The 13,670-nt window shown below is 41.1% G+C and overlaps 1 protein-coding gene and 1 long non-coding RNA gene across 3 annotated transcripts in view; one reads left to right on the top strand and one right to left on the bottom strand.

Moving 5' to 3' along the window:
- LOC126938010 (uncharacterized) overlaps positions 1-13,670 on the top strand; it is a 47,926-nt gene that overhangs the window by 16,504 nt on the left and 17,752 nt on the right. The gene's annotated exons all lie outside the window — the stretch shown is intronic.
- The window catches only part of TNFSF8 (TNF superfamily member 8), a 39,851-nt gene that overhangs the window by 24,200 nt on the left and 1,981 nt on the right, over positions 1-13,670 (bottom strand). For both annotated transcript variants that reach the window (XM_050762040.1, XM_050762038.1), the window contains exon 2: positions 2,198-2,240. In XM_050762040.1, the coding sequence (XP_050617997.1) occupies positions 2,198-2,240 (43 nt within the window). The remainder of the gene's footprint in view (positions 1-2,197; positions 2,241-13,670) is intronic.

Raw genomic sequence — 13,670 nt, 5'->3', positions numbered from 1 at the left:
GAAACATTGAATTGTAAACTGAGGTTGGTTTTGATTACTTTGTGTTCTGATATTCCCATTCACGGTCCAGATAAGAAGAAATCTGATAAGTAATTTAGTCCATGGTTCTCAAAAGTTTGGACTTTATAGACCCAGGAAATTTGTCCCCAAAGTGAAAATTCAGAGGCCAATATGGAGTGGACAGCTTTTTATTTTGCCCATTGTGATCATTCAAACAAAATAAAATAACTCTGGCAAAAAGCAAGCCAACTTAACTCCTGTCTATATCAACTTCATGTTGTAAAAGAAAGGACATTTTGACACACAAAACTGAAGGACCATCTCAGAGGAAGAGTGCCTCTAACATTAGATATAGTTGGCCCTGTGAAAAGGAGGCTACTGTGTCCTTATTTTTTGTACTCCATTTTGGACTGATGAAAACTTTATCAACTTTATTATGGGACCAGAATATTAGTTAGAGCCCCTGCACTTGGCAACTTTGTATTGAAGTGCTCTTTAGGCGAGGAAACTGAGATCCAGAATGGCTAAGGTCCTATTACCTAATCAAAACTATCCAAGTCACTGAGACCGTGTTTGTGTTAAAAATCCCTTCTCCCTGTCAAAAAACGAAAAGTTTCCATCTTTCTTGGAAAGTCTGGGTGGAGGTGGTGGTGGAACAGTGGGAGTGGGGAGGGGCAAGTTTATGTTCACTCAGAGTCTTTTGGTTTTTCCAAAGCTCCGTGTGAACATGCATTACGTGTTTAACTGAAACATCTGACTCCAAAGCCTGCAGTGACTCCTCCAATTCATAAGCCAAATCCAGCCCACCACCTCATTTGATAAATACGGTTTTATGGAAATGCAGCTGTGGCTACTTATTTGCATGTACTCAGGCGGGCTCAGCACTACAACAGCAGAGCTGACAAATTGCAACAGAGACATAGTGGCCCCCAAAGCCTAAACGTTTACTATCTGGCCCTTTGTAGAAAAAGTCTGCCTACCCCTGCATTCTACCATGCTCCTTTTAATCTTAATGTGACTGTCTGCATAGACATGATTGGAATTGAGGTCACATGCTAAGTCATTCCAGCCAAAATGAGAGATTGTTGACAAGGCTGTGATTATTAGTCTGCCTTGAAAGATCCAGAATTCTTGTATTTTGGGGACTTTTGCCCCTACTTTTGAAGTCTCTGGGTGATAAACCACAGGAAAGGCATGGCCAAGGGAAACTTGAAGGATGCTCCAAGTGTGATGCTGTGAGTGTGAGGAGCTGTGTCCACTCATCTGTTTCCTCTGGACTCAAAGACACTCTTGTGCCCTTACCCTGGTGTCTACATCAACTCACTTCCTTACTTTTTGCTCTGAGCTTTCTGGTTATCCAGCTGTGTTTGCCATCTAGGTTCTAAAGGTTATAGGACTGAGATGGGGGTTGGTGTTCTTGGGTGGAAAAGACACTGTATTAGAGATGAGGACATCTGGGTTCTAGGCTTGGTTTTGTATGACCTTGGACAAGATGCTTCACTTTCCCTCTCTGGGTCTTCCTTTTCCTTCTCTGAGCAATAAAAACATTAATCAGGTCATCTGAAAATTTCTCATCATTGATGTTAACTGAACTCAGCATATCATCCCTCTGAGGCTAGTAGAGACGACGTGTTAATTAGTGACTTCAATGACTGGAAATATAGGAGTGAGGAGGAAGTCTGTTTTCACAAGTCCTTGACTTCATTATACATTTTAGTTATTATTAGTTATTTAATGATTACTATGTGCTGGTTGCCATGGCAAGCAATTTACAGATGAGATCTGAATGGCTTCTCCAATACCTTGATGAGGTGAGTATTATTATTCCCATTAAATAGATGAGGAGTTGAGGCTCCCAGGTGGGAAGTCAAGCCAAGATTCATTACCCCAGTTATCTGATTTCAGGTTTCAAGCTTTTAACAAAACACTGCCTTGCAGTCCTGCCTATGTCAGAGGTAGAATTTTCATTAGTGGGAGTGTCAAGGGCTGGTAGGAGACTTGTGGGGATGAGTTCAGGAGCTACTAAGATGAATTCAGGTGCATCACCTCAGTCCTGAGCTGCCCTTGCCTCCATCCCTACACACTTTACTGTTGGGCCATGTCATAGAGTTGTTTCTGGTTGATAATCAGGTTTCACACTTTATGGCATTCATTTAGATGACTTACTACTCATTTACACCGAATTCCAAGATCTTACCTCCTCTGAGGGGGATGTTGTCAGGTGAGTTGGGAATGGAGTCCTGGAAGAGAAGAAAGAAAAAAGCAACATGAGGTGTGCCATTCAGTTGAAACAATTTTTTTTTTCTTTTTCATTTTGTTGTCCTTAGAGTACTGTGCAATTTACCATTTACCCTCTGCCTGCCTCTTAAATTTTAAAAATTAATTCACTGATGTGGTTTCCAATGGGCTTTCTGTTCACTTGTTTGACAGTCTGACTACTAGAAATGCAAGATGCAATACTGTCCTTGTTTCACAGGCAAGAGACATGGGGTTGAGTGAGATTAAATGACTTGCCCAGGGCCACAAAGTTAATTTATAGAAGATCAGGGACCAGAGCTGGGACTCTATTTTTTTTTTTTTTGAGACAGAGTTTTACTCTGTCACCCATGCTGGAGTGCAGTGGCATGAACATGGGTCACTGCAGCTTCATCCTCCTGAGCTCAAGCGATCCTCTGGCCTCAGCTTCCTGAGTAGCTGGGAGTACAGGTGCACACCACTACATTCAGCGGAGTCTTATAAAAGGAGTCTTGCTCTGTTGCCAGACTGGAGTGCAGTGGCACTATCTTGGCTCACTGCAACTGCCACCTCCCAGTTTCAGGTGATTTTCCTGCCTCAGTCTCCAGAGTAGCTGGGACTACAGGCATCCGCCATCACGCCCAGCTAAGTTTTGTATTTTTAGCAGACATAGGGTTTCGCCATATTGGTGAGGCTGGTCTCAAACTCCTGACCTTGTGATCCACCTGCCTCGGCCTCCCAAAGTGCTGGGATTTCAGGTGTGAGCTATCACTTGGCTAGAGCTGGGACTCAACTCCCAATCTGGTGCTTTTCCCCTCTCCACACGTTTGGGGTTTTTTTTTTTCTTTTTCTTTTTCCTTTTGGTCAACATGAGAATAATCAAGTATATTATAAAAGTATATGTGGTTTTTTTTTCCATGTTCGATTCATCTGTGAACGTATGTTGTAAACATACTTGGGAAGGTACATCTCTATCTGTCCTGTGGTTGGAAATTCTGAATTAGTTGTGTGTTTATACGCTAAGCATTGCGAGGACACCATAATTAAATTGGGTCCCCACCCTTATGGATTTATTACAAGTTTATATTTAAATATACAAATATGTATATACATGTAATATACATACATACAAATGCATATTATACATTTAAACATTTACATTAGATTATGTATTATTTATTCTGCAACAAACAAATATATATGTAAATATTTACACAAATAAGAGGTTGAGAGAAACAGATTGTCTTTCGAAGGAGGGAATCTTGGGCTGGGGATTGAAGGTGATTTAAGGGAGGTTCTAGTTCAAGGGCTCTCAACAAGGAGTTAACAGAAGCAGAGAGGCACAGTTCTTTCCCCCTAATAAATTCTTCAGAGACTGACTTGCACCCTGATTCTCCCTCCCCTTTCTCCCCAGCCATGAAGACATCCATACAACATTCTGCCGAGAAGGAATAAAGTATCTTATTCATCTTTTGACCTGCCCAGGTTGGAATCTCCTGTATTGCATTGAATTAAAATATTAATAAAGACCTAGAGAGGTGTGAGCATGTGTATGCGAAAAAACCAACTTCCTAACCTCTACCAAAGCAAGAAATTAGCAGCTGCCCACAGCTTATTTTCTTAGTGTTCTGTATGAACACTAGGACCATCTGGAGTTCCCCTACTATTGTAACATTTCCCTGGGAGCTCTGTCCTTTGCCTTCCGCTGAAAGCTTGTTTTCTTATGCATGGATCTCTTCTCTAGTGCAAGAGGATGGTAGTGAGTCAAGGACTTCTCCTGAAGGCAAAGCCCTGGCACAGCACCAATCTGGAGATGGGGGAAGTCAGTTTAAACATTTGGGCCCCAGCTTCTCAAGGGAAGGGAGGCAAACTTGTCCTGCAAGGCCCTTCCTACTGTAATAGTCTATGACTTTGTTGCCTTAGTTGAAAGCTTTTAACCTAACAAAGCTGTAAGTTTTTGTAGTCTTTCAGTTATGCATGCAGTTTGCAGGAAAACTTGATATCACAAAATTCCCCTTTATGTTGCTCTTGTGAGACAACACACAACATTTTAAAATTTAATAAACAACTTACTGCCAAGCGTGACCATTGATTAGTGTGATGTGCAAATGCACTAAGAAAAATATATGCACTGAAATGTCTTACCACAACCATCAAATTCATCAGCTGCCCAGGGACATATACAGGGGCAGTGAGAAAGGTTAGAATAGCAAACCTGGTAGAGCCATCATTGCAGAGGCTGCTAGCAGTTCGGGAAGTCCTAGAGAATCATTCATGCAGCACACCTTGGATGAGCACCTGGTCTGTGGTAGGAACTATGTTAGTCATTAAAAGACATCCTATGGATTTTATGCTTTAGTCATTAAGGCAGCCTTTTAAAAAATATAAATAAATGTGTAATTAGAATTGCAGGTTGTGGCAAGAGCTATGGAGGAAAAGAATCATGGTGCTTTAAGGTAATGCTGTTGGAACTTCAACGTGCATACGAATCACCTGGGAGTCTCGTTAAAATGCAAATTCTGATTCTGCAGATTTGGGGAGGGTTTGACATTCTGTATTTCTTTCTTTCTTTTTGAGATGTCACCCAGGCTGGAGTGCAGTGGCGCAATCTCTGCTCACTGTAGCCTCCATCTCCTGGGTTCAAGCAATTCCCCTGGCTCAGCCTCCCCAGTAGCTGGGACTAAAGGGGCCTACCACCACCCCCGGCTAATTTTTGTATTTTTAGTAGAGACAGGGTTTCGCTATGTTGACCAGACTGGTCTTGAACTCAGGTTATCTCCCCCACTGGGCCTCCCAAACTACTGGGATTATAAGCGTGAGCCACTGCACCCGGCCAACATTCTGTATTTCTGGCAGCTTTCGAGTAATACTGATGATACTCATGGCCCACAGAACACACTTTGAATAGCACAGCTAGAGAAGTAATATCAGAGAGGAGGACCTAATTTATATGGGGGTCAAGGAAGGCCTCTTTTCTCTCTAACACTTGAATGCTTTCTGGTTTCCTAATTTCAGACAGCAGATGTCAAAAGCAGAGCACTTCAAACAGGAAAGAAGCCTGTCGCTTAAACCTTCACCGAGGGCCCAGGAAATCCACGACAGAAGCGTGACTATTCCTATTTTGAAGAGCTCTTGGGACAGGGTCTTTACAGCTTTTCCTAGCTACCATGGTAGTCAAGATTAGACAATCAAAGCCAGAGGGAGACTGAGACATCTTTCAGTCCATCAGGCTAATTTTATGGAGGAGGAAACCAAGGCACTCATGAGTCAGAGGCAGATCTTGGACTGAAATTCTCTGGTGTCCTTTCCACTGACCCAGGAAAGATGCTGTTTCCAGAAACCAAGGATAGAAGAGCTCATTCCTACCTCCTCCTCTCTCCTATAAGCAGTCCTTGTATTTGGAGGTGGAGAAGCAGGGTCTAAGGAGATGATGACTGTTGAAATTCAATGAAGACTGTTCATAAACAGGTATTATACTAAGTGTTGTTCACCAACTCCTCTTTGGCAAGATGTCCCCCAGTTCTAGAATTCTCTCCCTAATCTTGTCTGGGGATCTGGGTCCTAGCTCTGGAAATGTGAACTCTCTTGCTCGATGACTTGGCTTTGAGTAAGGTAGTGCCTAGGCTGAATGCAGGCACAAACAAATGGACTCTCCCAGGTTTTCATTCTCAGCTCCACTGAGTAGCTCAGGAAACTGTCTCTGTGATTATCAACCAGTTACACTTCTTAAGTGTACTTCCTCTTTTTTTGGCCCCTGTAGATGTCTGATGAGTATTCCCAACAATAATAAAGTTCTTTTCATGTATGGAGGAGGGGAATGGTCATGTCTAACCTATTTGTCTCCAGGTAAAATGAACCCCATCCCAATCATCTTCCCTGCCTAGGAGTGTTTTCCTCTCCTTTAATCAGTGATTAGATTGGTAATAATCCATCTTTCCACTGGGTTATTGTGGACATCATAAGATATTATAAAGTATTAGCAAGTACTTGAAAAGCATAGCTATTTTGAGCACTGCCTTGATGTTAACGATGTGCTTAATTTGCCTCAATACCTTGAAAGACTTGTTTCTTTTCACAGAGGAATGATCAGCAGATGCAATCAGCTCCCGAATTTGCTTTGGACACAAAATGCCCTCTTGGACCAAAAATGATTAAAGGCAACTCTGTTTGGAAAATGACAGGGGGAAGTCCACATTCCTTTCCTTGCTGCCCTCACGTAGTCTTGTAAGGTGGGATCTGGCTCATGGCCCACAGAGACTTTTGCCAAGAATACCTCTTATTTTCAAGCTAACTCATTGAGCACTTAATGAGGGTTACTCTATATGCATTATTTCATTTGGCCTTTAACTTGACCCCAAGAGTTAGGGATTCATCAAGACTTAGAGAAGTGATTTCATAATGTGATAATGTTTACAGAAGGTCCCACAGGTGGTGAATAGCACAGAAGGGATTCAAACTTAGGTGAGTCTGACTTTGAAGGCACTGCTCTTCAATGTCCTGCTACATTGCCTCTCTAGATGAGGGCAGGATAAAGCTGAGCAGCAAAATCTCCTGAAGTTTCATGGAAAAGTGAATAGAAGTCATGGAAAATCCTCAGGGGAAGACTATTTTTACTGGGAGCACATGGTCTGCCAAAGTGAGAATTGGACCACAGTTGCTTAAAGCAGTGCTTCTCCCACTTTAAAAGACTGACCAGCATCTGGTGATTTTGGTAAAAGCAGATTCTGACTCAATAGGGAGGGCCCGTTAGGTTTTTCATTTTTGATGAGCTTCCAGGTGATGCCAATGTTGCCAGGCCATGGACCACACCTTGAGTAACAAGGTCTTAAATACACTACTCAGTAGGCAATCAGAACACGTGAGGTCTTGAGAGATGGCTGTAGGAGGCTGAGTGTAGATTTGGGCTCAGATATGGGCTTAGGAAATCTTCCTAGTTTGAACATGGCAGTGGCATCCTGTCCTCTCAGTCTTTTCTATCAAATCTCTTTGTCACCTAGTTCCATTTCTTCTCCTCTGTACAATCTGGACTGACTTCTGGCCCTACCACTCCTCTCCTCACACCTGGGCTTTCCTTCCTATGGGCTGTTCCACTGCTTTCTTTTTTCGCCTCACCTGGAATATCCTGCTCCTCCTCCTCCTCCTGCTACCATCTTTCCAATGGTGAGCTCTTCTCTACAGAAGAATAACAATAACAGCTAATAAATTTGGAAGAAGTGACAGACTTAGGCATTCCCTTTCTTTAACCCTCAGTGCATTAGCTGATTCAGACAAGGATCATTCAGAAATGGCAAAACCACCAAATGAAGGGTATTTATGTCTTCAGAGTATTATCCCATACATAGATTTCCTTCCTTCCTTCCTTTCTTCCTTCCTTTCTTTCCTCCTTCCTTCCTTCCTTCCTTCCTTCCTTCCTTCCTTCCTTCCTTCCTTTCTGTTTTTGTTTTTTTTTTTTTTTAGATGAAATGTCACTCTGTCACTCAGGCTGGGATGCAGTGGTGCCATCTCTGTTCACTGCAACCTTGGTCTCCTGGGTTCAAGCGATTATCCTGCCTCAGCCTCCCCAGTAGCTGGGACTACAGGTGTGTGCCACCACATCCTGCTAATTTTAGTCTTTTTTGTAGAGACAGGATTTTGCCATGTTGGCCAGGCTGGTCTTAAACTCCTGGCCTCAAGTGATCCACTCACCTTTGCCTTCCAAAGTGTTGGGGTTACAGGCATGAGCCACTGCTCCTGGCCAGGTTACTTATTAATGAGAAAGAAAAATGTTTTACAAAGGCGATAGTTGGTGGTCACCACCTTAATCAAGTGATCAAACCTATAGTCATCAAAAATGGGACAACCTGACATATGCCTCTAGCTGTGCTACAATAAGAAGTGTATAGAATTACCTATATACTATTCTTATCAAAAATGTTTCATCTAAGTATAACCATAAGTCAATACCAATACAAATCCAGGCTATGAATGGATTTCTACAACAGAACTGGTCTGGACCCTTAAAAAAAGGTCAATGTTATTTAAAACAAACACCAAAGGGCAAAGGAGATTTTAGCTCAGTGCTTCTCAAACTTTAATGTGCATACAGATCACCTGGGGAGCTTGTTAAAATGCAGATTCTGATTCAGAAGATCTGGGGTGAGCCCTGAGATTTTGAATTTCTTTCTTTCTTTCTTTTTTTTTTTTTTGAGACGGAGTCTCGCTCTGTCGCCCAGGCTGGAGTGCAGTGGCAGGATCTCAGCTCACTGCAAGCTCTGCCTCCCGGGTTCACGCCATTCTCCTGCCTCAGCCTCCCAAGTAGCTGGGACTACAGGCGCCTGCCACCTCGACCCGCTAGTTTTTTTTGTTTTTTTTTTTTGTATTTTTTAGTAGAGACGGGGTTTCACCGTGTCAGCCAGGATGGTCTCGATCTCCTGACCTCGTGATCTGCCCGTCTCGGCCTCCCAAAGTGCTGGATTACAGGCTTGTGCCACCGCGCCGGGCCGAGATTTTGAATTTCTAACAAGACCCAGGACCACACTTGAAAGAGCAAAGTTCTAGATTAAAACAGATATTATCATAACACAGTATGTGACCTTAGATTTGTTCAAACAAACGAAAACACAACAGCCATACATATAAGACATTTTTGAACAAGTAAAGAAATTAAAATATGGACCATATATTGTTATTATTTGATGATATTAATGAATTAGTATCAACTCTCTTGGCTATGATAGTGGCATTGCAGTTAGTTAAGAGATGAGTACTGAAGTTCATGTGAGTGAAAGGTCATGCTGCCTACAGCTTACTTTCATATCCTTATCTAGAGAGAGCAAAAATACAGCAAGATACTGACACACCAATCTAGGTGCAAGGTTATATGAGCATTTGCCATTCTACTTTTCTGTAGGTTTGAACATTTTCAGAATAAGACTTTGGGAATAAGCCATGACTGTTGTAATTCTTGGAAGCCTGACTTTTGTTCTAGCTCTTCCGCAAACCCCTCCTTCATCCCAAGCAGAAATGACTTCTCCTTTGCTCTGTGGCATTCTGTGCCATTCTGCCCAGAATTCAAGAACTTGGTGTTTGGGCTTCATCTGCTCAATTTAACAGAGTTCCCAGAAGACAGGGTCTTGCCCAGTCCACTTGGGACTCTCCACATAACCTCACACAGGGCTCGCTCCTGGGAAGATTTACAGTGGATTTTTCTGGATTGCTAAATAGGATGAATATCAGGTGGAGGGAGTACCTTGGGTAGAGAGAAGTGTCATGGGGCATTCCAAATAACTTCTTCTTGTTCCGAACTCCTATTAGCCTCAACAGGGAAGGCACCATGTTCAAGAGGCTAAAGAAGAGGTGTAGAGTCAGCAAACAAGACATGGGGGTTTTATTGGGGGCTTACATAGAGGGGAGGAGTCCAGTGGCAGCGAGCTGAACAGGAAGACTGCTTTATGGACAGAAATGATCTCATGGCAGCAGGGTGGACGACATATTCACCTTATATACAGTCCAGTGGTAGTGGGCTGGGCAGGAAAACCACAACCACTTTTCATACAGCATGCAGTTTCTACAGCATGCTCACTTAACAGCCTCCCCTTAATGGCCTCAATCTCAATCTCTTGTATGGCCCAAGTTCCACGGCCAATCTCTCGTACTCAGGCCTCAATCTCTTGTACAACCCAAGTTCCACGGGATGGGCTGGGGACTCAGATGTTCCTCATAGACAAGGAATGAGTCTCCAGGTTGATCACTCCTGGATTCTCTCGTTTGGAACACCCATTCAGACGTGTCTGCCATACATGGTTATTCTAAGGGTATGCTTCAGTTATTGCTATATCAGGTGTGTTTACCCTACACTTCTATTTTGTATCTGAGCTTAAAAATAAAAGCAAAATACCACACAACCACCAATAATCACTACCCTTAAACAGGTGCTCAGCTCCACTGTTGGTGTGTGGAAATAATTTAAAAAGAGTATTATTAGTATTATTATTATTTTTTTAAAGAATTTTCTTTGCTTATAAAGGGAAAAGAGGCAGCTGCTTTCTTGAAAGCCTACCAATCATGAACCCTTTACGCTAACCTTTCGGAATGTAACCCTTTACGTTCTTCCCTGGGGCTAGTGAAGCCCAGTCTCCTGGTTTACAAAACAAAGCTGTCTCTAAGGTTAAGGGCCTCAGAGCCTTTTTGAAATGCGAACACCTACCTCTGGTGTTAACGTAGGAGTCTATCTCCTTATGTATTCTCCTGTCCTTTGAGAGATAAGAGAAGTTTTATTTTTTGTTCTTTTGCTTTGCTAGATGAATTGTGTGAAATTTCATCCTGACTTTGTAGTCTGTTGCAGGCTGCCTATTTGCATGTACTCTTGTGCTTACTCAACAGTAAATCATTTTTTTCTTTCCATATTGATGTAAAGAGGAGTCTGTTGGTAGGACTTTTACTTCCTCAGGGGTATACTAGTACAATCTCTTTGGAGACAGACTGACATTTATTGAAATGAAAATGCACATTGCTCCTAGCTAACACGGTGAAACCCCATCTCTACTAAAAATACAAAAAAATTAGCTGGGCGTGGTGGTGGGCACCTGTAGTCACAGCTACTAGGGAGGCTGGGGCAGGAGAATGGCGTGAACCTGGGAGGCGGAGCTTGCAGTGAGCAGAGATCATGCCACTGCACTCCAGCCTGGGTGACAGAGTGAGACTCTGTCTCAAAAAAAAAAAAAGAAAGAAAGAAAACGCGCATTCCATTTCTATCACTAAAAATTTATTCCCCAGATATACTTGCAGACATGCACAGAGGGCAGAAATTCTAGAGAAAACATTGATGTCTCTCACCAGACACTGATAAATTATGAAGCATTTACACTTCATACTATGCGACTCTTCAAAAGAATGAAATGAACTTCTATGTACTGAGATGGAAGGATCTCTAAGATATACAGTGTGTTGTCAAGTGAATAAAGCAAGATGCAAAATAATGGGTTTATTATAATGATGTGTGTACTGTGTATTTGTAGATGCACAGATTTTTGGAAGGACACACAAGAATCTGTCAATGGTGGTTATCTAGGTGAAGAGGGATTAGTGGGTGGGTGGGGAAAGTGTGAAGATTTTTACTTCCTTTTCTCTTATTTGCTAGTTACTTTTCTTAAACCATGTGAGTATAGTATTTTATAATGTATTATAAAATATATGAATATATTATATTATAAAATATTAAATAGCATATAATAAATATTATTTTATAATATATTTATAATATAAAATGTTTATTTTATAATATATTTATAATATAAAATGTTTATTTTATAATATCATATTTATCATATAAAATGTTTATAATATCATATTTATCATATATTGTATGATATATATAATATTATATATATGATTATATAAATCATATAATAGTATATATGATAATATTTTTCATATAAAATGTTTATTTTATATAATATATAATATCATATTATATATTTTATATTTTATATCATATGATATTTATCATATAAAATATTTATTTTATAATATAATATTTATAATATAAAGTGTTTATTTTATAATATAAAATAGTATTTATTTTATAATATAAAGTAATATTATTATATAATATAAAATAATATTTATTTTACAAATATGCTGGCTTAAATGTAAACAAAACAAAATACAACCACCACTGAGACTTTAAAAATATCACTGGAAAGTAAGTTCCATAGTAACTCAAAGACAGGGATTTCGTTGTTTTTTTTTCAAGGCTTTGGAACAATGTCCTGCACACAGTAGATATTTAATAAATACGTGAGACAGAAACCTAAGTTCCTCCTTTGTCTCTCCCAAGGAGTTTAAGCTTGGAGTTATCTGATCTTCAAGTCAAACCTCAAGGCAAGCTTTGTCGATTTCCGTACACTCTCTATATCTTCTCTCCTCTGTCTCTTTGCTCATGCTGTTCCACTGGCTAGGAGTGCCTCTCCTCTGCTTTCCCTTCCCTGCCTGTTTGAAATAGTTCACATTTCTCAAGCCAACCTGAAACTCTAGTCCCCAGGAAAGTTTTTCTTAAACCTGTCTGGAAAAATACACTCTCTCCTTAACTTGTGCTCTCATGGTATCCCTTTCATCACTTATTATATATGATGACTTAGTTGTTTTAAATTTTGTCCATACATGTGTCTTGGGATAAGAATTGTGTGACTTCTTATGCCAGTAAAACCATTCTATGGTTCTCCACCCCTGTTCCCATCACATACAGAGTGCTAACTGACCATTAACTCATTACATTTTTGATAATGGGGATGTGAATCTAAGCTCCCTGGCTTTCTTCTATTGATTTATTTCCTAGAGTTTCTTTTACAGTCTCTTCACTTGTCTAAGTTATTCCTGTTTTCAAGTCAGTCTACATTCCATCTTCCTATAGGAAACCCTTACTGATAACTCAAGTTAATGGGAATGATGCTTTTTTTTTCTTGTTAGATCTTACAACAGTTAACGTCTGAGGAATTTATTGAAAATGATATGTGCAATGCATTTGACACTTAATATATCACAGCTGCTATTAACATGGCAGGCCTCAGTTTTAAGGAAGCAACTGATATTTCCTGGGCTAAGAAATCACAGCACACCAAACTGTACAATCAGATTTTGCAGTGAATCTTTTCATATCCAAACATGAGGGGTAAGTCAAGGAAATGGATGCACGAGAAGATAAAGCTCCCAAGAGAAGAGTGGGTGCAATGTTTCTTAGTGCTTCTGTGGCTGTCTGTGTTGGCAAAGGGGATGCTGCTGGCATCAAACAATCAAGCAGTATTGGCTCTACCACTTTCTCACGGTGACGTAGTTCAAGCCCTGTTCCCTCTCTGCACCTCATTTTCCACATTTACAAAAATGAGGCAGAAAGATCTGCTCTGGTTCTTTTATAGAAGAAATCAATTCAACTAAAAGTTGGATAGGAATGAGCTCTGAAGCTCTCTCTAGCTTTATATATCACCATCACCAACCATTTTTCCACCATCTCTCTCTCAGCAGTTTTAGTTGGATCCTTTAACTAAGGAACTTTTTTTTTTTTTTTTTTTTTTGAGACGGAGTCTCACTCTGTCGCCCAGGCTGGAGTGCAGTGGCCGGATCTCAGCTCACTGCAAGCTCCACCTCCCGGGTTCACGCCATTCTCCTGCCTCAGCCTCCCGAGTAGCTGGGACTACAGGCGCCCACCACCTCGCCCGGTTAGTTTTTTGTACTTTTTAGTAGAGACGGGGTTTCACCGTGTTAGCCAGGATGGTCTCGATCTCCCGACCTCGTGATCCGCCCATCTCGGCCTCCCAAAGTGCTGGGATTACAGGCTTGAGCCACCGCGCCCGGCCAGGAACTTCTTAAAGGACACTTCAATTTCTTTTCTTTGGCCATTGCTATAAAATGACACACCCTTGGTTTACTCCAAATTCAAATTACCGAAATTGCAGAGCCCC

The sequence above is a fragment of the Macaca thibetana genome, chromosome 15, assembly GCF_024542745.1.
Source record: "Macaca thibetana thibetana isolate TM-01 chromosome 15, ASM2454274v1, whole genome shotgun sequence".
Taxonomy (NCBI): Eukaryota; Metazoa; Chordata; class Mammalia; order Primates; family Cercopithecidae; genus Macaca; species Macaca thibetana.
This window is presented reverse-complemented; position numbering and strand designations above follow the sequence as displayed.